This window comes from Bufo bufo, chromosome 2 (assembly GCF_905171765.1).
Source record: "Bufo bufo chromosome 2, aBufBuf1.1, whole genome shotgun sequence".
In the NCBI taxonomy this organism is placed as follows: Eukaryota; Metazoa; Chordata; class Amphibia; order Anura; family Bufonidae; genus Bufo; species Bufo bufo.
This window is the reverse complement of record NC_053390.1, coordinates 111747196-111773131: the sequence shown is the minus strand read 5'-3', so window position 1 is coordinate 111773131 and position 25936 is coordinate 111747196. Positions and strand designations below refer to the sequence as shown.

Below are 25936 nucleotides of genomic sequence, written 5' to 3'. Positions count from 1 at the left end.
TCCATTCAGAATGCATGGGGATAAAACTGATCAGTTCTTTTCCAGTATTGAGCCCCTAGGACGGAACTCTATGTGAAAGTACCCTAATCAAACAAAAAATGCAAGAAAAATGAGCGCTCAGTCATGCAATCCCTACCCACTGGCAGGCTAGTTATTATATTGTATACTTGTAGCCCCCTTTCACTGCAGGGCATCTTTACTTAGGGGATCCTTGTTACCTCCGATGTGGCTCCACTGAACCATGGGATTATTGTGGGATAATTTTTCCCATTTATCCCCATAAGTTTTGTTTGTATCTTTATCCCTTTTTTTGGTCCCCATTTTTTGTTTGATGTACTCAGCATTTTGGTGTATTCAGCGTACACAGCATATTTTTGTACTCGGCATATATTTGTGTATCCAGCATTTTTGTGTATTTAGCATATCATGTACTTAGCATACCCTAAGGGTCCATTCACACGTCCGTTGTTTCTTTCCTGATCTGTTCCGTTTTTTGCGGAACAGATCTGGACCAGATCTGGACCCATTCATTTTCAATGGGTCCTGAAAAAAATCGGACAGCTCAATGTCAGATTTTTTTTCAGGACCCATTGAAAATGAATGGGTACAGAACTGGTCCAGATCTGTTCCGCAAAAAACGGAACAGATCAGGAAAGAAACAACGGACGTGTGAATGGACCCTAAGATTGTCCGTTTCCCCTGAAGAGTTATCCAAACGAAATGTGGCACGTCGGGAACTTTCATTTACGGTACATTAGGTATTTTGCCCGGGTTTAGGGACAGGTATCCGGACAGGGTCGCCCCTTTCGGGGTGAGTGCTCTGTATAGATAGGTAGGGCACTTCTCGTCCCCCCCCTGTACTGCAGGGGTGATATAAGACTGGTTGTTCCTGTTGCCATCTTGACGAAAGAAATTAGGAGCCACCCGCCCCAGAATATCTGAACCGCCCAGCTGTATACAGACAACGTACCCAAGTGAGCACACCAGGGCACCACTTTGTTGTTGGGGTTCGTGAATGATCCACATCTCCCTATGGACCTACTACGTCTGGACTGGTGAGATTGTTCCCTTTTCACCCTTCCATTGTTTCCTATGGGCCCGCTAATTTCTGTGTAGCATGCTATAATCTGTTACGCGTTTAGGTGATTATTTACATAACTGTGATTTGTATGTCGATGTGGTGTAGCATGATTTTTATTGTAGCACGAGTAAAAGTTAAGTTTTCATTCCCTTTGCCCCCTTCTTTTTGGGGTTTCTTCTTGATTCGGGAGTACATAGGAGAGACACTATTGGTCTCCCTCTTATTTACTGATCATCCTGGTTGACTTTACAGCAGCACAACTCGCTTTTTCTAGATGGCGTCTAAAAACGGAGATTTCCTGGCACCATGGAAGCCTCTGTATTACACGATTTGTAGGAGGTTCACTTCGTTTTATTTCTTCATATGCTGAAAATGACCTCAATGCCCGGTCATCCACATTCTGTCATTCACTTGGAAATTCAACTTCTTAACATCCCCATGTATCTTCACTTATATTGGAAGGTAGATCATGTGATTGGGCAGATTGTTATAATGCATTGTACATTTTTCTGACCACCGGTCATCCTGATGAAATAGTAATAAAACCAAAACGATTCATCATGCCTGCTAAGAAAACACAGCAGACTGTAACAAAATCAGCTCTTGGAAGGTATTGTGCTCGTCAGCAGTATCGGCTTTGCTACACCCTGTGTAATGCTGCCAGCTCTCCGACTATTGTGTTTATTGCTGCAGGTTCCAGGCATAGGGAAGGTCACGGAGAAAATGTTACGAGCACTTGGAATTACCACATGTACTGACCTTTACCAGCAGAGGGCGCTGCTCTCACTGTTGTTCTCTGATACATCCTGGCATAACTTTCTACATATTTCCCTGGGCCTTGGATCAACGCGTCTAGAAAGGTGAGTCCATGTTCGTGTGCATTGATTTTCTACATTACAGCGATATTCTATCTTGGAGACCTAAATGACAGCTTGTATTATAAGGCTACATTCACACACGCGTTTGGTGCGGATCCATCATGAATCTGCACAGACAGATCCGTTCAGATAATACAACCGTCTGCATCCGTTCAGAACGGATCCGTTTGTATTATCTGTAACATAGCCGAGACGGATCCTTCATGAACACCATTGAAAGTCAATGAGAGATGGATCCGTTTTCTATTGTGCTAGATTGTGTCATAGAAAACACAAACTGCAGATGTTGCCCTCGGTCGATGGCATATAATCGCTGCCAATATGAAACAGCACATTCCTTTCTGGGAATCGCCTGCTTATCATTTCATTGCATTGCATTTACATGTAGCGATCCCCTCCACAGTATGGGGAGGAGCGATCACTAATGCCATCATACTGTCTAAACGGCATCTGCTGCTGGCAAACGGCGAATAGAGAGCGAGCACTGCTCATGTTCGGACATCTCTCTATTGATTCTCAGCTTGTATGCACTGGCCAGCACCCTGTGGATGTGCCATAAATGTCAGAGTTGGGAATACCCCATTAAGGAGGTGAGATGTCTGACTGTCAGTGTATGCCATCTGCTTATAACCACCTGTAGACTCCTTAATATCATCCTAAGAGTCCTTAAAGGGGTATTCCCATCACAGAAAATGGGGGCATATCGCTAGGATATGCCCCCATTGTCTGATAGGTGCGGGTCCCACCTCTGGGACCTGCACCTACAACGAGAACGGAGCGGGGAGAGCTGTGGCTGGAGGACCCCTGGTTTTTCGGGGTCTGCCCACCACAAAGTGCTGCTCCCATACAAGTGAATGGGAGCGCACAGCGCACGTGCAGCCCGCTGCTCCCATCCATTTCTATGGGGCAGACGGAAATAGCCGAGCCAGTGCTTGGCTAGTTTAGGCGTCCCCATAGAAATGAATGGAGGGCGGCTGCGCATGCGCAGTGCGCCTTCCGTTCATTTTTCTGCTCCGTTCTCGTTGTAGGTGCAGGTCCCAGAGGTGGGATCCGCACCTATCAGACAATGGGGGCATATCCTAGCAATATGCCCCCATTGTCTGAGATGGCAAAACCCCTTTAAATGAATGTCCATCCCCTTTGAGCTACTACATATATTGGATTGGAGCTCCATTGTTCTGATGCACAGCTCCAAATTCCCTTCAGAGACTTTTAAAAGATAATATGCTGGCTTCCTGCCTCCACCACTAGATGGCGATTACTGCATACTGTTATACATTTATATCAACAAAAAGAAAGTGTGCCATAGAGCTCCTGGCTGTAGCTTTGACTTGAGTTTTGAAGCACTGTATCAGAGAACCCCTCTTAGACCAGATCAGTGTGGTCCGGCAACAATAGTATGTGTGTCGGCCACATTTTCCCGACTAGTCACAGGTCATCTGACTTTATGATGCTATCAGTTCCTCTCTGACTGCTGGTCTGCTGCAATACAGTAGACCTGACAGCATCATAAATCACAGTGATGCTTTGAGTTTGGATCAGTCACACTTGGTCCAGGAGATGTGGCCGACGCGTGGACTGATTTTCCCAGACTGCTTACAGCCATCTTACATGACCTTGAGATATATATTAAGAAAAGAATCAGTTTAGAGCTCAAACACAATGATGAAAAAGCAAATATTACTTTATGGGTGCATTCACACGACCGTATGTATTCTGCTGTCCGCAAAAAATACGGATGAAGTCGATATTGCATAGTGTTTTTTTTTTTTTTGCAAACCCATTGTAACAATGCCTATTCTTGTCCACAAAACGGACAAGAATAGGACATGTTGTATCTTTTTTTGCGGAGATGGGGAACGGACATATGGATGCGGACGGCACACTGTGTGCTGTCCGCATTTTTTGCGGACCCAATAAAATGAATGGGTCCACATCCTATCTGCAGAAAATGCGGATTGGATGCAGAGCAAAAATATGGTGTGAATGGGGCCTAAATGGATTCTCAAGGAATAGGAGGTTTTTACGAAGTGCCCGCAGGCTGGCCTTTGAAACAGAAGATTCATACTCGCCTGCTCCCCGCCGCTCCGGTCCCCTGCACTGCCTCTGCTGTGTCCACGTTCCAGTCCCTGGCTTGTTTTCTTTTAGCTGTGCATGGACATGGTCACATGATCTGCTTCAGCCAATGACAAGCTTCAGCAGTGATGAACTGGAAGGTGGACACAGCAGAGGCACGATGAACTGATATCTTCTGTTTACAGAGGCAGGCTGAGTTGTACAATTATACATGTACTTACTGTCTAGTTGTATCATGCATTGCTGACTTTTTGTTCTCTTGCTTTGTCAGAGATGGAGAAAGAAAAAGCATGAGCACAGAAAGGTATGTTTTCTATATGACTAATGTTAAAGGGATTGTCCAGGATAGGCAACGGTTGTAATTGGTCAAACCATACGCAGTATTGAAGTGACACCTTTAGAGTTTCTTTACCATTTCCGACAAATATTTGGGAAACACACTCTTTATTCTTATTGTTTTTTATTTTATCTCCTTTATGTGAATATATGGCAGCTGCAGAGAGTTGCAGGTGCCTGGACATAAGAGAACTGTGCGTGCTCCGTGCCCAGTGTGAAAACCAATTGCAGGAATATTTTTTATTTTTTTAATATAGATAGACCATTTTTACACGGTCAGTATTTTCCATTGGTATTTGTAAGCCAAAACCAAGAGTAGGTTCACAGAAGAGATGTCACTCTTTCCATTGTATTTTTTTCTATGTAGGTTTCACCACTGGTTTTGGCTTACAAATACTCGGAAAATACTGATCCAAGTGGCCGTTATGATATGGAAATGGAGAGAAACTTGATTTAAACTTTAGGTCATTTTGGATTCAGGGGTTACCCAGGACCATAACAGACCTCACAGAGTGGCTGACCCACGGTGGGGATCATACTTACCACTCGGTTCCACCTCCATTACTCCACGGCCGGCTCTTCATCTTCTTGCTGCGTTGAAACCAACATCCTGTTGACATGGGTTGGCCACTCTGGGAGGTCTGTTATAGTCTTGGTTAACCCCTTTAAGTTATTCTTCATAGAACAAATCATATCAGTTTCTGAAAATGAACTGGTCACTATAATGGGATGGGTTTTCTGTAACTCAAAGTCTTTCTTACTAGATAGGGGAGAGGGGGAATGCAGCTGCAGGCTTTCTTCTTGAATCTTTGTAATATTGCATGTTGCGAGAGGGGAGGGAGAGCCGTCCGGAGGCACATAGCACAGGTCTTCCATCATATCAGAGAGAGCCCACCCAATGAGCAGGTGGGAATAGAGGAAATGTGCATTAACAGAAACCTTTTGAAAACTCCAAAATATTATTCATAGATGTTCATGTGGAGCCCTGGCCAATTTTTTTTTATATCTTGTATAAATTAATCTTATGATAATAAGTGACCTTCTTTACTGTGTTCAACTTCAGGACCTTCAGTGAAATGAGCTCCGCTGAGGAACAGTATGAGCTGTGTCAGCAGCTGTGCAAGGATCTCGCAGAAGACCTTAATAAGGAAGGATTAAAGGTTTGTGAAACTTTAAGACCATTTCCTAAAGCCTTGGTTCTCCTACATTGAATCTTAGTCTCCTATATTGTAACCATTTTCTATCTAGGATTTGTTTGTGGGAAGCCTGGTGAATGTCTTTCTATGTACATCTAAATAATCCGGCTCCTGTCTTTTCATCTATGTTAGTCCGAAATGTCATGTGTGAAATCACTGAGAGTTCCTTACACTCCCTTTTCCTACTAGTTAAGGCCCTATTAGACTGAGTGATTGTCAGGCCAGTTATCAGGAACAAGTGTTCATAGGAACGCTCATTCCCAATAAATGGCCTGTGTAATCCTGCTGACGATCATTCGATAAATCAGCAGTTGTTTTTCGTCCGATTGACATCTTTCGTCAGAATGAAAGATGCACGATTATGAGCAGCACATCTTCCTGTGTAGCCAGGTATATACTGCCGATATTCATTACAACTATATGGGTGAAGAGAGACTGCAGTAGCAATCGTTCCTCCCTGCAGTAGCAATCGTTTCTCAGCCTGTGCAACGCACCGATGCAAACAAGCGCTGATTAACACTTTTAGGCATTATGCACATGGCCGTTTTGCGGCCGTTCCGTGCATTGGGGACCGCAAATTGCGGTCCCCAATGCACGGGCAACATCCGTGTGGCGGCCGGGACAGATCAAGACCCATTCAACTTTAACATGTTCTATTTTTTTGCCGGTGCAGAGGCACAGACTGAAACACCACGGAAGACAGGAGATTGTGCATACAATAATTGTTCCTTGGATGCTTCACTAGGTGCAGCTTTATGGGAGAGGTCATCACGAAAGCCAGTGTTTGAGGCACAAATATAACTATTGGCTAGATTTAAAAAAAAATTGAATATTTTCCCATGTGGTTAAAGACTATGTACACCTTTTGGGGGCAATTTTTTTTATTGCATTTTACCCATTTTGAGCAAAAAATAATTTTTAAAGTTGGTCTTCATTACTTATTTTTTTTCTGTACAGGGCTGAGATGCTCTAAGGCCTCTTTCACACAAGCATCTACGGTTAAGGTCCGGATGCGTTGCGGCAAACCTGCGCGAGTAGTCACCCAATTGCAGTCAGTATTGACTGCGATTGCGTTCCGTTGTTCAGTTTTTATCGCACGGGTGCAATGTGTTTTGCACGCGCGTGATAAAAAACTAAATGTGGTACCCAGACCCGAACTTCTTCACAGAAGTTCAGGTTTGGGTTCAAGGTTGTGTAGATTGCTATTATTTTCCCTTATAACATGGTTATAAGGGAAAATAATAGCATTCTGAATACAGAATGCATAGTACAATAGGGCTGGAGGGGTTAAAAAAATAAATAAATAATTTAACTCCCCTTAATCCACTTGCTCGCGCAGCCAGGCATCTATTCTGTCTTCTTCTTTGAGGAATAGGACCTTTGATGACGTCACTGCACTCATCACATGGACCATCACATGATCTTTTACCATGGTGTTGGATCATGTGACGGACCATGTGATGAGCGTAGTGACGTCATCAAAGGTCCTATTCCTCAAAGAAGAAGACAGAAGAGATGCCGGCTGTGCGAACAAGTGGATTAAGGTGAGTTAAATTTTATTTTATTTTTTTAACCCCTCCAGCCCTATTGTACTATGCATTCTGTATTCAGAATGCTATTATTTTCCCTTATAACCATGTTATAAGGGAAAATAATAAAGATCGGGTCCCCATCCCGATCATCTCCTAGCAACCGTGCTTGAAAATCGCACCGCATCCACACTTGCTTGCGGATGCTTGCGATTTTCACGCAGCCCCATTTACTTCTATGGGGCCTGCGTTGCGTGAAAAACGCACAATATAGAACATGCTGCGATTTTCACGTAACGCAAAAGTGATGCGTGAAAATCACCGCTCATGTGCACAGCCCCATAGAAATGAATGGGTCCGGATTCAGTGCGGGTGCAATGCGTTCACCTCACGCATTGCACCCGCGCGGAAAACTCGCCCGTGTGAAACAGGGCCTAATAGAGAGATCTGAATTATCTCTCTGGTCTGTCACCTAGCTAATCTGACGGGCTCCTTCTCTCTGCTCCCTGACATTATAAACACTCATTATAGCTCGGTAAGAAAGTAAAAAGTAGGATTCACACAGCTAGACAAACAGTTAACTTAACTTAATATTTTTAATGAAGACCAATTGAAAAATTATTTTTAGCCCAAAATAAGTAATTGATGCAATCATAAACATTTTTTGCCTCCAAAGGTGCACATAGCTTATAAGGCCTTATGGCCTGACAAACCAAAACTTTGCCCTTTCTGTTTGGCAAAACATTACTAAAACACACCATCCCAACCATAAAGCATGGTCATGGCATCATTATGCTGTGAGGAAGGAATCTACTCATAATGAGTGCTCTGAGTTGTTTATTAGCTTTATTCATTTCAGCACTGGGGAGGAGAGGAGACTTGAATTACTGCGACACTTTACTTTCTCCCTTCTAGTTTCAGCTGCAGAGAGACATAGCTACTAATGTCCTGTGATTTTAGCAGCCTCAGCACTGGATAAAGTAGACAGCCTCTGTTCTGTGAGAGTAGTGTGACTTCAGGAGCATGCTGACAGAGAAGAGGAAAGGCAAGAGCAATGTGAGCTGTCAGGCCTGCCCAGCTGAGCTGTATCTGGATCATGGCAGATAATGATAACTTTCTATCAGTGAATTAGAAGCGAATAGAGGTCTTCTGCATAAACCGCAAAGGCAATAAATACATCTGCAGCTCAGTCTGGCTGACTAACTCAGTTATGTATAGTTAACTGCGTGTCTCAGACCCCTGCTTGTTTTGTCACGGCGTGATTTATCATGGGCCAACAGCATAATTGCCAAGAGATGGAAGGAGATGAAAATGCTTCTCATTTCTAGGGGTTATGACCGCCTCTGCAGCACAGATATGAGGTGGCTGGGACGGGAGCTGTTGCGCATGTGCGCTCCCATGGTCCTGCCCACCATAGAGGTTGGTGCTTTTTCCTGTAGTGTGCAAGCACGACCACCTCTGCGGGATTTATCTCTAGCAAGACATGGCACATGATTTATTATTTCTGTATAAAGGTGTTTACAAAAGACCAGGAGACATTCATTATGTGCGGAGGTAAAGAGATTTACACATCCATAGAGGAAAGGATTCTTTACAGTTAGAGAAGTGAAATTATGGTAATTATGGCAGATACGATGTCAGCATGTAGAACAGCGCTAGATGCTTATCTAATAGCAATGGCATTGAGGGTTATAATGGATGATATATAACTGATCTGAGAAAGCTTGTACCTGTGTCTTCTTTTCAACCTGTAACTATGTAAGTACACATCTGTTAGCAGTCGCTCTGGGAAAAATCAAAGATAAAATACTTCTGCAAGCTGCAGTATTTTGTCCCTCAAAATGCCTGTATTCACACCGGAACCCATTATAGTGAATGGGATCCAGCAGTGTCCCTCATGTGCTGCATTTGGCAACTCTGATATTATGGTCCTATGCTGGAATACCAGCATTGCAGCGCAGAAGTGCTTTCAGTTGCTTTATTGAATAGTTTAGTTGGTTCCTACACCCACCCGATTCTTCCATCCTTTCAAACTGCTATCCTCGTTCCCACACTTGGAGAATATTTCCTAGGTTCTTCTCCGCGATTTTGTTTATGTCTCCCTTGTCTTTGTGCTTCCTCCTTCAGTTGTTTTATAGATGCCCTTGTCCAGCTATTTCCTGCTTTGCACTTCGAGGCTGAAAAGATTATATTTTCTAAGCATTTATTAAAGTTAAATAATAACACTGTGGCATCTGATCGGAGTCTTCAAAGTTCAGTCAATGGGTGGAACTCCCAGCCTCCATTATGGGGGAACTTCCTGTCCTGTAGGTGAACTTTCACTCTGCGGCCAAAAGAAACACTAGAGCCTTTAAAGGGTTATAACTGGACTTCTTCCTTTATTATAGGGAAGAACTGTTACATTGAAACTAAAAAATATCAAGTTTGAAGTCAAGACCAGAGCATCAACCGTGTCCTATGCAGTTTCTACAGAGGAGGAAATCTTTTCTGTTGCCAAGGAAATTCTCAAGGCGGAAATTGATTTGGCTTCACCAGAACCTCTTTGGCTCAGATTGATGGGTAATTCAAGACTATGAAGCTCACTTAGAATGAACAGATGTAATAGAGTACATATTAAGAATTAAACCTACTGTCTATAGAGAATGCACACATAGTTATACTTGCTGCATGTTTAATAGACTTGTAAACTGAGACTGGAACTGAGACTCATAAAGATGCAGGTGATATTTCAACAAGTTCCATCTCGCCATTACTAAGGCTAGATGAGATTAATCCCCAATCGGGAAACAGCGAAGCGAGCTGGTGCTCGCTGTTTTCGTAGGTCCCATTGTAGTGCACAGGGGCTACTAAAACAGAATAACAAAGCAAACGATACGGTTTCCGAGTTGGGAAAACAGCATTGCTTCTCTATAGCTCTAAAGCACTCCAATGGGAGCTAGAGAAACTGAGTGCCAGCCCGCTGTGCTATTTCCCAGCCAGTTTGTGCCTTAACGGCAAGATGGGCAACCTCTTTAATTTATCCTTCTTCCCCGGTTTGTAACGATTGTGTTGATCTTTGCTGTTTGAAATCACCATTTTTTTACATTCACGCTTTGCATCTTATGGCTGTAATTGTCTGCGTCGGACACTGGTTCCTTGGGCCCACCTGAGATGCTGCCCCTCTATGCAGAACAGGTCAATTCTTAATTTGAATTTGAATCAACCCCATGGTAAGTGATTGTTCTAAATAGGGTAGGCTTTCGGGGCCCATTTGTGTGTCAGGATATGCACCAAACGGAGGATCCTCTGTTACGCCAATGTGTTAATGCAAACCTATTGACTATTTTTAACTGGTTCAAACAACTAAACAAAGAAAAAACAAAAAGGCTGCACATCACCAAGTAAAAAAATACTTATTTTATTAGGCAACACACAAAAAAGTTAAAAACATTGTATACAATAAAGACCTTGTGCAGGACAAAAATGATAGAACCAATGCACAACATGTGCACGCCCAGTCCTACATATGGATAAATGTACAATAATTGTACATGTAATTTAATTGTTAATTGTGCTATGCTTGGTCTACACTGCATATCACTAGACTAGCTTAGTTTTCTTCTCCAGGATTGGTGCACATAATCCCCAAACCTACTCTACGAATCTAGTGGCTTGATGTGCTATAACAAAATAGGCTCCATGTCTGTCTTCATAAAATCACCAGAGCTGAAGAGATCATAAATCTCCATGACCCCAATGCTGGTCAACACAGAATAGACAAATTGCCTGATTAGATGCAGAGGTGATTAGATATGCAACTGCTCATCTTTTCACTCTTATTAGTAGAAAAAAAAAACTTCCCCCCTACAATCGCTTGCCCAAACCAATAAGATGGGTGATAACATGAATAAAAGTCCATGAATCCCTTCCTGGAGTGACTGGGGGCTGTACAGCTGAAAGAACAGTAGTGCTGCATTCACATCTGCCTTGTGAACTTTGGCAATTTGTTCCAACAGAACAGTGTGCACCATTGGATCACCATTGCCTATAATGGGTTCTGGAGGGGATTCGTCCGCTTTCCGGCATATATGACGGCTATCGGTCAGACAAAAAAATGCTGCGTGTAGTATAATGGGATCTGGCTGCTTTCTGGCATATATGTATTTTTTTGTCCAGCTGAAAGCCGACATACATGCCGGATACAGTGTCCGGAACAGAGGGCTGGATTTCACAACGCGGATGTGAACCCAGTAGGGATGAGCGAATCGACCGATTCACATAAAACTTCATTTCAATACTGTACGGAGCGAGCGCCCACTTGCAACCGAAACCGAGTTCAGGAAATGTTTTTTTACAGTAGAAATCAATTTATTAAGTTAGCAGGCGAAGTCTCGCGACACTTCGCGAAGTAATAACTCATCGGAGCCAATACATTCTAATACTGTACGGAGCGCTCGCTCCGTACAGTATTGAAACAAAGTTTTATGCGAATCGACTTTATGCGAAGTCCATTCGCTCATCCCTAGAACCCAGTCTAAAAGGCTGTGATCAGTCTCAAATGTTCTACACCTAGAATAAGCCTGGTATTGTGTGAAAGTAAAGATTTTGGACTAAGAACAGATCCCTCTCTCTAGCTGCGGCAAGCCTTTAAAGTCATGATGTATTAGGGTACTTTCACAATTGCGTTGCCGGATCCGGAAATCCGTGTGCAAACGGATACCATTTGTATCCGGATGCAGATCAGTTTGACAAATGCATTGAAATACCGGATCCGTCTTTCCGGTGTCATCTGGAAAAACGGATCCGGTATTTATCTTTTTCAAATTTTTAAAGGTCTGCGCATGTGCAGACCGGAAAACCGGATCCGTTTTTCCAGAACACTTGGTAACGGATCCGGCACTAATACATTTTTTAATGGAAAATAATGCCGGATCCGGCATTCCAGCAAGTGTTCCGGAATTTTGGCCGGAGAAAATACCGCAGCATGCTGCAGTATTTTCTCCGGCCAAATACCGTAAAAGTGACTGAACTGAAGACATCCTGATGCATACTGAACGGATTACTCTCCATTCAGAATGCATTAGGACAAAACTGAAGTGTGTTTTTCTGGTATTGAGCCCCTAGGACGGAACTCAATACCTAAAAACTTTAACACTAGTGTGAAAGTAGCCTTACAGATGTTCTTTTACTAGATTATTATTAATTTTACTATTGTTATTAGGCGTAAGAATTTCTGGATTTCTATCGGAGAATGAGCGAAAACATCAGAAAAGTATCACTAGTTTCTTAAGCAAAGCTATGAAGAGTAAATGCTCAGAAATGGCAGACAAATCTGACCAAGCAACTCCGGCTCCGGCCCCACAGAGAGAAAGTTTCTTCAATCAGAAACGTGCTGCTAGACAACAAGGACTGGAGCAAGGGTCCACAAGCAACGCAAGCACAAGCAGTGAGCAGAATGTGACGAGTGCTCCAATTGAACAGCAGAAGGACGTTACTGAGGTTGACCAGATTTGTGAAGAACCTGATTTCACGTGCCCTATTTGCATGATGAAACAGAGCGATTGGGATCTGGAGGCATTTAATAAACATATTGATCAATGTTTGTGCAAATCTCCTCCTTCTGATAACCTTGAAATGACGAAATGTGAAGACGTACTTGCTGCAAGTAATAATAAAGCCCAAAAAAATAATGAAGGCTTCTCTGATGACCTCAGGAAAGATGTCCATATAAAGAATCTTAAAAACAAAATGGTGACTGTCCCACCATCTGATGACTTGGACGACTTTGTCATTGATAAAAACACAACGCGTGCTATCCATGACCAAGAAGTACCGATAAACCCCTGCAAAGATGAAATTATTTGTAAGAACCCTACGGAAAACCATCAAATAGAAAGGGATGTAACCCTTAAAACCACTGATGAGAGTAAAGCCCCATCAGCACCAAGTTCATCAGTGTGTCATGAGGAAACCATATTCATCTGCCCAGTATGCAACATACGGCAAGATACCTCAAACCTAGCTGTGTTTAATAGACATGTTGATGTGTGCCTCAATAAAGGGATTCTAGAAGAGCTCCAGGAACATACCAACCAGGATCCAAGACGTCCCATCAAAACCAATCTTCAAAATGGTGAGTGGTGCATTAAGTTGACTGCTCGTGGTGTTTAACTTTATAATGTGCCAATGTGAGCCAGTAGTCCTTGTACTCTGAAGCCATGTGCTCCCCCCCCCTCTCTCGCCTATCACTGATTGACAGATTTCTCATTATTACTGTGCATAGGGAGAAAGCTGTCAATCAGTGACAGCTCAGTGGGGGCTGGAAGTTTAGAAAAACAAAGGGCTCCCAAGCAGATCACTGAAAGGACTACTGGCTCACACAGCGCTTAGCTCACGTGGCAGCTGGTAAACTATGATTTTATGAAAACTACTGCAAGAAAACAAGTGGCACGCTGCCACAATCTGGGTGTCTGTCACTACTCTTTGCTGTCCTGAGGTAGGGTAGTATAAAACCTGGCGACAGATTCCCTCTGAGGCTCAAATGCATTGAAATAGAAATTCAAGAATAGACACCAGCATCGCCATCACTGGAACATAGAAGTTGATTTTCATATTGCTCGCGGTGCATGTGCCCCCTTTAAAATGTTAACCCCTACATATTAAAGGGGTTGTCCGAGATTTTGATGTTGATGGCAAATCCTCAGGATAGGTTATCAATATCTGATTGGCTAAGTATGACTCATGGAACCCCCACCGATCAGCTGGTTGAAGAGACCACGGTGTTCCGGTGAGTGCTTCAACCTCCTTCCTAAGCCAGTGACATCACATTCATTGGTCACGTGGCCTAGCCACAGCTCAAGTGCAATGCCAAGCACAGCTTGTATACAGTGGACAGTGCTGTGCTCAGTAAGCTGTGAGGAGGCTGCAGTGCTCATGGGAGCACTGCGGCCTCTTCAAACTGCTGATCAGTGGGGGTGCCAGGAGTTGGACCCCCACCGATTAGATATTGATGACTTGTCCTGAGGATAGGCCATCAATATCAAAGTCTTTAGAATAATCCACCACTGGCCGGATCCAGAAATGTGCTCTGAGGGACTGCCCCCTGTCATGGCTGTGGATGGGAAAATACTGTAGTTCTCCTAGATGAGGTGGACTATAACCAGAAGCTTATAGGGCCCATGGGCCCAAATATTGAGTTGCATTCAATGTACTGCTCTAACACTATTAGCATTTTAGAATATCCATGCTCCTGTAACCCATTAGCTCGCGGTCGACATTACACTGCTGTTATTCATGTTTTTTTGCTCCGCCATCAGGAGTCACCGCAGTATTAGGCTTGGTGAGCAGATCCTGAAAGTCTCGGGAGCCTTCGGTGACCTTTGGCTGCGCCTTTTCTGCTGTAGGTGAATGATCCATTAGGAGCACTAGCTGTAAACATGGCACGGCGCCCGGCATACACAGACAAAGGTTGTGTGGAAAAATAACAAATCCTGCCAGGACTTTTCTCCTTAAATAAAACTTTTACTGACGGCTAGAAGTTTACTGCACAGCTAGTAAGTTTCACATTCTGCAGTCAGGGGTAGGAAAGACGACAGCGTTATTCTCAGCATATATTACGTATATTGTCCTACTTGGGTTTATATGTACTGTACATATACAGTGTAGCCACGTGTAATTTACATTAGTGGGCACATTATTTGTGTTACATGAAGAAGGAAGTCCATTACCTTCTACCAGCTGATTTATCATTCGTCTTTCAGAAAACTTTACTCAACAAGTGTCCCCTGCTTGATTATAAAGTATAGTACACAATGCCAGTCTGCTGCATCAAAAGCTTAAGAGATATTGTCTTGTGTAAGAAAGGTGCTTGACTTCTAGATTCAAAACAGGATCATTTAGCTCCTTTTTCTAAACTACTGGGGCAGCATTAGCTGCAAACTGTGAACCTGTATGGCAGCGATCAATCGCATTATCCATCGTTTGTGCCCATACTGAGGGAGTCATATCTACATGTAAATGCATCTACAATATCACCTCCGCTCAGGTAATTATTGGAAATAAAGAGTTTGTTCCCGATAATTGCCTTTGCATTTACCTGTGTAAGGTTAGTTTCACACTGCCGTTCACCGCTGGACCCTATTGAGTATAATGGGATCCGTCTGGGATCTGGCCCGTCTCCAGCACGAGTGCCGGGTTTCAGCTGCTCCAGTGCAAGTGTAAAACTAGCCTAAAAGGGCCTCAAAGGGTTTCAACACCCTGCAACCCTGCTGATCAGCGATGTCTCTTTATAGTGTAGTGGACAGACCTGGTTACTGCAGCGCTGCTCCCATTTGCTTCGCTGGCCCTGTAGCTCTGTTGCAGTTACCAGCTCTGTCCACTACACAATGAACGGCGCTGTGTAGTTCCAGGGCAAGAGCTACTGCTGAATGGCTGAGGGCTGTCAAACCCCTGCCGGTCACATATTGAGTATAGGCCATCAATAGTAAAATCCTTCACATCCTCTCTGAGGTTCTTATCCTTTATGCAGCAATGTTGAACAGCCCCCCATATTGTTTTTTTTTTTTTCCCTTGCTGCAGTTTAGGTGCCCACGTCTGTAGAACATTTCATTGCATTTCAGCAGCACATCTTCCTCCACACATCATATAGTAAAAGACATAACTGCGTTGTAAGAAAGGACACGATGGATGTTCAGAGTCAGGAAGAACGCATGGATATAAAGCTTAGTGACCGCTTTTTGTCATTAATTGCCATCTTCCTGTAAATGGAAATTGCTGCCGTGTCTTGATCAATAATTGTCTGAACAGTTACCTTTCAGTTGGCCTTTGGTTCACAGACAAATGCTTTTCAACGAATATTTGTCATTTGTAGAGCAGCATTTTGCTTTAGTTGTGCTTTTACTGTGTTGCCCCTCCTAGAAACTTGTGAATCAGGTCCAGCTGGGTGTCGGTAGTCCTCTTGTCGGAACGGCGTGTCCCTATACAGTCTGACTCTGGCAGCACTGATTGAACAATGTCAGACTGAGACTATTTATTCATAATTTGCCAGGAGGAATAACAGAGTAAAGCTGCCCCACAATTGTTATTTAATAAGAAATGGACATGGTGACAGGGATACATCATCTGTAAACCTAAAGGAAAGCTACTATCTCTACTTTATAACTACATTCCTCAGATATAATCTGCACAAATGGTTAAATAACTTTATATAAAAAATGACTTGTGCTGATCCGGGGTCACATGACTTTCTTCCTCATTCATGTTTAACGGAGAATACGTTTCATTTTTGGAGCCACTAAAGGTAGAACTGTCGTATGTTGGAATCGGACCCTCTGCATGGAGTTTGTATGTTCTCCCCATGTTTGCGTGGTTTTGCTCCGGGTACTCCACATAAATAATAAAGATAATAATGTTGATTTGGCCATCATGTAGGAGCGAATTTGGCATCTGTATCACATTATCCCAAATACACTAGGATTGATTGAAAATACAGTGGTATATGCAAAGAAAATGCAGCGTGTTCCATTGGATCGCACATATCGCGAATACAGGGGCCAAGCCAGCACAGCTTGGCTATTTTCGTAACTCCAGAATGCTGGAATCTCTGTGTGGATACAGCAGATCGGTCATCCCACCAGGCAATCAGAGGTCAGGGGCCCTGTGCTCTCAGGATAGGTAGGTGTCCACACCACATGGACCTGGTGTCATGCCATTCATGTCTTTGGTGGAAAAACCCCTTTAAGGCTCTTCTGACACTTGTAATGTTTGCACTGTGGCAACTGTGATACATGCTGCTTCAGATATGTTCTTTAAAGAGGACCTGTAACAGCTACATGCATTCCCCATGTAATAACAATTCTGAATCATCTATTCTTATGGCTCTATGTCGTGCCGTTCCTTTATTATTTCTACTAGAGGTTATAAATTAATTGCTAGCAGTCTGCAGTAAGGGTACAGAGGGGAGGTAACCAGTTGGGGGGTGTGTACCTGCAGAGTCTCACTCTATCCAATCAGTGCTGCCATGTTCAGACTGTGCAGGTACACCCCCCCAACTGGTTACCTCCCCTCTGTACCCTTACTGCAGACTGCTAACAATTCATTTATAACTTCTAGTACAAATAATAAAGGAATGGCACAACATAGAGCCATAAGAATAGATGCTACAGAATTGTTATTACACGGGGAATGCATGAAGCTATTAAAACAGGCCTTTCAGAAGTGGGAAAGGTCCTCTTTAAAGGCTGACCTCATAAACACACATTTTAAGCCATATTCTTATCAGTTTGACAAGAGTTTAACGTTAAAGAAGACCTTTCACCGATCTGGACATTATTAAATAGATAGCTGGTTGTGTAGGGCATACTGAAGTCATGTTACAGCACTTACTATTTTTTGTTTGCGTTGCTCCATTCACCCGCTGTGCACCCCATTCTAATAACAACCAATTGAAAAAACTTATTTTTAGCCCAGAATAAGAAAAATATAATCGTTAATAACTGCCCCGAATGTATCCATAGCCTTTAAGGACTAATTCTTCCATTTGATACCCCTTTTTTTTTTTTTTAACAGGGACCACGGTCAGGGGGAATGCTGGGAATAAATCCACTGCTCGAACTAAACGGTAGGTTTCATCATTATTAGGTTGGAGCATGAACAGCCTGTTACTGTGTTCGCCCCAGGAATGTGATACATAAACTTTTCCTTATGTTATCACCATCAATCATAAGTCCTCTCTGATTGTCACATTCAGAAGTCAAAAAATGTGATGCTGCACATCTATTAGTTTCTTGCACTCATCAGTCAACATTGAGATGGGGATATTTACTTGCATCTGGGTCACATACAGTTTTGTCTGAAGATATGAGCATGTATGCATTCTGCACATCTTAATTTTAAAGGGGTTGTCCGAGACCCCTAGAAAGTAAGATACTACTGGGACAGGTTTTAGAACAGTAGAAGAAAAGGACAACTACCGAGACTCACACTGTTGAAGTGCCTCGGCTCCCGTCCCCATCACCCTGCACATGTCTCCGCTGAGGCAGCGGTCATAGAAATGCAGGATGTTATCACATGCCGTCTGGTGGAGATGGGAGCCATGGCCATGGAATCAAAAGGTAAGCCCTTTTCAGGAGGTGTACATTTATGATTCTTTGGGTCAGACTGTTGACCACATTTTTTCTACTAAACATTAATAATGCAGAATTGCATGAAGGTGTCATGAATGTAAAGTGCCAGGTGGTATTTTCGTGCCAGTGGTCTACTCTAGAAAATATATGGGCTTGTGAGTATATGATTAGGTTTTATTTTAGAATGATTGTTTTTAAGTTGTGTCTTTTTATTAAAGTTTTTAAAGTCTTTTATAACAAACAAAAAAAACACCCCCCAAAATAACAGTTATCTGGAAGGTGCACAAAATCTGTCCAAAAAGTCCATCTAGTTCCACTCCCATCCCCGTTATCTTAGAATTATATGTGAAAATTGCCCCAAAACCCCAAGGGTTAAAGGTTTTGTTTTTCAAGTTCAGGGCTACTGCTGTTCTGCTGCCCTCAATTTCTGGATCTTTACGGGAGCAGGGATTTGTATCTTGATTGATAGCACAAGGAAGAGGTTCTCTGATGACAACATTGTGTCACTTGCTTGTGTGTAAGTATTAGCGACTTCGGGGCAGACAGACGCTGCTGCGAGGAGCCAGTGATAGAGATGTGTGGTGCGCAATCCCTAGAGTTCTTCCACACAGATGGAAGTGAGGTTGCTAGAACGGGAACTGGCATATACTGATGTGTACTTTGGCAATCCGGTCCATTACAGATGCAGGATCTCTTACTTTCGTTGTGCAAGTGCAGCCATCGCTGGTAGTTTGCAGTAGGGGCTGCAGCGTCTGACAACAGGCAGCGTATAAACATGTAGAAGCATGGAAGGAACCATTTTACCATATATTATACATGCTGTGACCCATTGAAGGGTGAAACTGAGCATGTGCGGCCATCTCGGTGAGCCGGGCAAAGAAATAGGAAAACAAAACAGCAGGTGGCGCTATACAGATAGCTTTTATTGAAAAACTCTGTGGCTATACTACATTTTTAATTACATGCAATTACAAAAAAATTCTGATCCAGGTGCTGGTTTCAAAACCGTTCAAATATTTTTTGAGGGAAAACCCCTTTAAATAAATTTCTATAGACCGTTGCTACAGCAGATGTAGAGGCAGAAGTCTTTAATGCCATCCTCAAGTATGAATGTAGATATGTTTACTCACTTTTTTTCCCCAACAGACCAAGAGCAATGCAGCAGAACCCAGCTTCTAAGAAACCCAAGACTAACCGCTCCAGTCTTACCATCGATGCCTTTTTTAAATAATATTGAACAATTGGACATCCGCAGCACAATGAATAAAATATCACATGGTTGGATCATTAAAATAGAGAAGACCCATAGAAGACCACAGATGGTTTACCTACCTCAGGATGGGACTGTTGCACTGCCGATGCCCAAGACTGTGGGAGTTGGTTTGTGGGATATATTGGTGCACATCGGTGTAAACGAATCTGTTCTGGCATCATAAAGACCATTCCACTCTTCTGGTTCCTATACGGACGCCTAATAGAATCATTATTTATTCGCATTTTCTTTCTCATATAAGTTATTTTAATTGTGGAAGTTTTTGTAATTTTGATATTGTATTTTTGATAATTAAGAAAAAAGAATATTTTTACGCGCAATGTTTGACCATGGCAATATTTTTCTGCCTGCAGCAAAATAATTTTATTCTACTTTCTTTTCTTTTTCTTTTTTTTATTTTTTTTGTGGGGGTGGAATTTACAAATTTAGAAGATGACCCTAGAGAGGATGACTCTTTAGTTTCACCAGAGCTTGTGAAGGAACAGTTTACAAAGTAATTCTTCAATCTTACTAAAGCTCTGGCCATCTAAACAGCTTGTGGACAGTTGTGACGTTGTTATAGGGAAAAAAAAGCAGCATATATTTTTTTTTCGAATCCAGGAATCGTGTATATTCTATGATAGTTATGATCACGCGTCTTTTGGGTTGCACTTGAAGTTATTATTATTTATTTTTTTCAGCTGCACAAGGTACCCCTTTGATAACCGCACCTAGACCTCCATAGATTATTTATTTGCGGTCATATTTTAATGCTATGTATTTATCATATTTATAGAATAAAACAAAATGTGAGTTTATCTGTTTGTGCAAATTTGATGATATTTGTTATTTTTATATTAAATTGCCAAGTTTCACAATATGTATTGTTGTGGTGATTTTTCTGGTTGGCTTCGGATTATTTGGTCCAGCTTTAAAGTTCTCTGCCGCAGGTCAATATACACTACTCACAAAAAGTTAGGGATGTTTGGCTTTCGGGTGAAATTTATGGAAAACGTAAAACGTTCATGCAACAGTGATATTATATCATGAAAGTAGAAGCATGCAATGGTGATTTCCTCATCTTAAACAAAAGCCAACACCAGGGGTGTGTATACAACCACAAAGATATCAGTGTCTCAATAACTTGTCATGTGGCCTTGAGCATCAATTACAGCTTGACAACGACGTCTCATGCTGTTCACAAGTCGAATTATTGTCTGCTGAGGCATGGCATCCCACTCTTCTTGAACGGCGACCCTCAGGTCATATAGGTTCTGGAGTGCAGAGTTATAAGCTTCTGTACCCCAGTGACTCAGCTGATCCCATTGGTTTTCAAGGGGATTCAGATCTGGAGAAAGTGCAGGCCACTCTATTTGAGGTACCCCAGTCTCCAGCTGCCATTCCCTAATGATGCGACCTCGATGAGTTGGCGCATTGTCGTCCATGAAGATGAAATTAGGCCTGTGTTGTTCACGCAGAAGCACAATGACTGGATTGATGTTATTCAAGTAGTATGGGCTTGTCACTGTAACATTCACAAAGTGTAGGGCAGTTCTGTATTGACTAGACACCCTGGAACACCACCAAAGCAAACCGTGGCTGATGCATAGTGCTCTCCTTGACGTCTCCAACATCGTTGGCGGACGTCATTTACGCTCAGCGTGAATCGACTTTCATCAGCGAACTGAGGACCACTGGTCCCTGGTCCAGCATAGATGCTTCCTGGCCCATGCAAGACGATGACTCCTGTGCCTGGTGGTGTGGTCAGGTTCTTGCAGTCTAGCACGCAGACCACGCTGATATAAACAGTTTTGAATGGTCTGATGTGACACTTGGGTGCCTCTCACCTTTCTTAAATGTGCCTGGAATTGTTTGGCATTCATCATCTGCAGGGCATTGTTCACAATGAAGCGGTCATCAGTGTGGCATGTGGCCAAAGGACGTCCACTTCTATGCCTTTCTGTGACTCTTCCAGTCTCTCTGTAGCGCTGTTGCAACCTGCTAATGACACTCTAAGCTCAGTGTCCACTTCCATCTGAGAACATCCTGCTTGAAGCCTTGCAATGCCAAGGTACTGTTGATCAATTGTTGGGTGTCGTCTTGGTCTCATGATGTCAGAAATACTAATTATTAGGGTTGTCCCGATACTAGTATCGGTATCGGGACCGATTCCGAGTTTTCTCGGCGGTACTCAGCCGCCGATACCCCGCCCCGATACATAAATAGAATACTTTTTTTTTTTCCCGCAATGAATATTTTTGCGGCCCGGCAAAGATGCAGCATCGGGAGAGAGGAGGGGCTGGAGTCCGTAACTATGGGCGGGGCCCGGTGCAGTCACTGTACTCTTACATCGGGCCCCGCCGCTCACCAAAGTATTTATAAACGTGAATCCTTATCCTGTTATTAAGTTGAACTAACGCTGCCCTCTCCCATGTTCCCATGTTCCCCTGTATCCCCCTGTAAGCTTCAATAGCAGGCAGAGCAGACGGCAGCAGTAACGTCACTCACTGACGTAGAGCGCCTGCTCCGCCCACTTTATGAATGAAGCAGGCGGAGCAGACGCGCGACGTCAGTGAGTGACGTTACTGGTGCCGTCCGCTCTGCCTGCTATGGAAGCTTAAGTAAGTGCTGTGGGGATACAGGGGGATACAGGGGAACATGGGAGAGGGCAGCGTTAGTTCAACTTAATAACAGGATAAGGATTCACGTTTATAAATACTTCGGTGAGCGGCGGGGCCCGGTGTATTGGGGGACACTGTTATGAGGGGGATCTGTGGATGACATATAGCAGTGTCATCCACAGATCCTCCCCATAACAGTTCCATCCACAGATCCCCTATAACAGCACCATCCACAGATCCCCCACCAAATAACAATGCCATCCTCAGATCCCCCCACCCCATAACAATGCCATCCACAGATATCCCACCCCATAGCAGTACCATCCACAGATCCCCATAACAGTGCCATCCACAAATCCCCATAACAGTGCCATCCACAGATCCCCCATAACAGTGCCATCCACAGATCCCCCATAACAGTGCCATCCACAGATCCCCATAAGTGCCATCCACAGATCCCCATAACAGTGCCATCCACAGATCCCCCATAACAGCACCATCCACAGATCCCCATAACAGCGCCATCCACAGATCCCCCATAACAGTGCCATCCACAGATCCCCCATAACAGTGCCATCCACAGATCCCCCATAACAGTGCCATCCACAGATCCCCCATAACAGTGCCATCCACAGATCCCCCATAACAGTGCCATCCACAGATCCCCCATAACAGTGCCATCCACAGATCCCCCATAACAGTGCCATCCACAGATCCCCATAACAGTGCCATCCACAGATCCCCCATAACAGTGCCATCCACAGATCCCCCATAACAGCGCCATCCACAGATCCCCCATAACAGTGCCATCCACAGATCCCCCATAACAGTGCCATCCACAGATCCCCCATAACAGTGCCATCCACAGATCCCCCATAACAGTGCCATCCACAGGTCCCCCATAACAGTGCCATCCACAGATCCCCCACATGACAGTGCGTCATCCACAGATCCACAGATCCCCTAAAACGGTCACATGACATTTAAAAAAAGTATCGGTATTCGGTATCGGTGACTACTTGAAAAAAAGTATCGGTACTTGTACTCGGTCCTAAAAAAGTGGTATCGGGACAACCCTACTAATTATAATTGAACCAGGAAATTTATTGGGCAATTCATGAATCAAACACCTGTTTTTGACATTAGGCTCTGTGTTAGAGAACAGCAAGTTGTGCAAAAAGTACTGAAACATTGAACAGTTGGACATGTGCATTCAAAAGTTTAGAGAAGGTCACATTAAGTTCACCTGTAAAGGTTAGAGTGCATTTTAGGTTCATCCTGAAATTTCACCCACAAGCCAAATATCCCTAACTTTTTATGAATAGTGTATATCATGAGTATAAATGTATATTCTGTAATATTTGGGCAGCACAGTGGCTCTGTGGTACTGGTTCCTTGCAGGGTATGGTCCTAGGTTCCAGCCCTTCCAAGGACAACATCTGCATGGAGTTTGGATCTTCTCCCCATGTTTGTATGAGTTTTCTCTGGGTACTCCTGTTTCCTCCCACACTCCAAAGACATACTGATAGGAAATTTAGATTCCTGGGGACAGTGAGTGACGATGATGTCTGTAAAGTGCTGCAGAATACAGGTGCATCTCAATAAATTATAATATTGTAAATGTTAATTTATTTCAGTAATTCAATTCAAAAAGTGAAACTCATATATTATATAGATTTATTACACACCAGAGCGATCTATTTAAAGCGTTTTTTTTTTTTTTTTAATGTTGATGATTATGGCTTACAGCTAATAAAAACCAAAAGTCAGTATCTCAGAAAATTAGAATATTATATAAGACCAATTAAAATAAATTTTTAATACTTTTCAGTAGGCCGACATCTCTGTATGTCCAGTATATGCATTCAATACTTGGTCGGGGCTGCTTTTGCATGAATTACTGCATCAATGCGGCATGGCATGGAGGTGATCAGCTTGTGGCACTGCTGAGCTGCCCAGGTTGCTTTGATAGCGACCTTCAGCTCGTCTGCATTGTTGGGTCTGGTGTCTCTCATCTTCCTCTTGACAATACTCCATAGATTCTCCATGTGGTTTAGGTCAGGTGAATTTGCCGGCCAAGCACAGTGATACCGTGGGTTATTACACCAGGAAATGGTACTTGACAATCCTTTCAAGGCTGTGGTTATCCCTGTTGCTTGCATTTTGAAATGCTGTCTCATATTTGGGTTATTTTGCTTTGAAATGGGAGGACTTTTATGCAGGTGCAGCTAGCAATTGTGTTTGTAATAGATATATGGAGGACATAACCTGATCGGCATTTCTGCTAGCAAATCAAATCTGCTAGCAATTAAAACTGGTATATAGGAAAACTGATTTAGTTGCCCATAGCATGTCAGTATCCGTAATTGGGGAAGAGTCGTAAAAAATGGTGTAAAATAGAACTAGCTTAGTTGCTCATAGCAACCGATCAGATTCCTCCTTTCATTTTCCAAAGGAGCTGTGAAAAATGATAGGTAGAATTTGATCGATAATGGGCAACTAAGCCAGTTTTCCTTTATACCAGTTTGATAAACCTCCCCCAAAGGATATATTAAACAGATCAGTTCTACAGTTCCATTGTAAAAAAAAAAAAAAAAGTCCATTAACGTAACGTATATATATTTTTTTGCTAGTTTGTAATGTAGCTCACTTTTGCAGTTTTTTTTTTAAACTCCCAATGTATATGTGTGGGACCAAAACATGATATGAACACAGCCTTAGGCTACATTCATACGACCGTAGTGTTTTGCAGATCCGCAAAACACTGATACCGGCCCATGTGCGTTTGTAATTTGTAGACAGCATATGGCCGCCGCTATCCTAGAAAATGCCTATTCTTGTCTGCAATTGCGGACAAGAATAGGACATGTTCTATATTTTTGGGGGCCGCGGAATGGAACTACGGATGTGGACTGTCCGCTTCTTTTGCGGCCCCATTGAAATGAATGGATCTGCACCTGTTCTGCAAAATTGCGGAATGGATGCAGATTCATTCATGCGGTGGTGTGAATGCACCCTTATGGGCATACAGTCATTGCTTCCCCTCAGGTGAAGCTCTGCCCAGGCTGTCCTCATATTAAGTGGCAACCATAGAAGATGCTTGATGTATAGCTGCCTCACATTCTGTGGGGACACTTTCACAGAAAATGGTTCCCTGCTGGTCTCAGCAGGTTCTGTAGGAAGGGGAGGTATATTTCCTCTTCATCCCCTTTCTCAGAAGACATTACAAAGAATACACATGTGGGTGCTTGGAAAGGGCCATGAAATAAGTGAACCCCACTCAGGCTGAGAACATAAGGTGAAGAGGTATCAGTTTCTGTGGGGTTATCCATGCAGAAGTGATTTCCCCGCTGTTTTCTGTGGAAAGGAAGAGGAGGTATATACCGTCTATCCCAGAGAGATATGGTTGACAGAATAGACGTAGAGCACAGGCCAGGCCATATGTAAATCTCTCTCAGCTCAGACTATGAGGAGAGTGGACCAGGAAACATGTGCCAAATGGACCATTTTTCCCACACAAAGGGCTCATTCAGACGGAAGAAAAGTGCCCCATAGATGTGAATGGGACAGCATCTTATCCGCAAAAAAACGGATCCGCATTTTTTCGGATAAGATGCTGTCCCATTTACATCTATGGGGCACTTTTCTTCCATTGCACGGCTCAGCAAAACAATTAAACCTGTCCTATACTTGTAGTAATAGGAAAATGAGCGAGCACTCATACACTTGGCAACCAAATTGACATGTGCAGAAAATATTTATTAAATCCCCATAAAATACAAGTAATAAAATTTATAAGAACAATGTAGCAATAATATACAACATTACAGTCACATATATTGTGGTAGATAGGATCGATACTATA

General features: G+C 43.1%; 1 protein-coding gene across 2 annotated transcripts in view; it reads left to right on the top strand.

The window, feature by feature from the left end:
• POLK (DNA polymerase kappa) overlaps positions 1-20602 on the top strand; it is a 70161-nt gene extending 49559 nt beyond the window's left edge. For both annotated transcript variants that reach the window (XM_040421425.1, XM_040421424.1), the window contains 7 exons: positions 1775-1941; positions 4307-4339; positions 5435-5531; positions 9484-9655; positions 12297-13208; positions 17642-17693; positions 19345-20602. In XM_040421425.1, coding sequence (XP_040277359.1) covers positions 1775-1941; positions 4307-4339; positions 5435-5531; positions 9484-9655; positions 12297-13208; positions 17642-17693; positions 19345-19429 — 1518 coding nt within the window. In that variant the 3' untranslated portion in view covers positions 19430-20602. The remainder of the gene's footprint in view (positions 1-1774; positions 1942-4306; positions 4340-5434; positions 5532-9483; positions 9656-12296; positions 13209-17641; positions 17694-19344) is intronic.
• The last annotated feature ends 5334 nt before the right edge of the window (positions 20603-25936 follow it).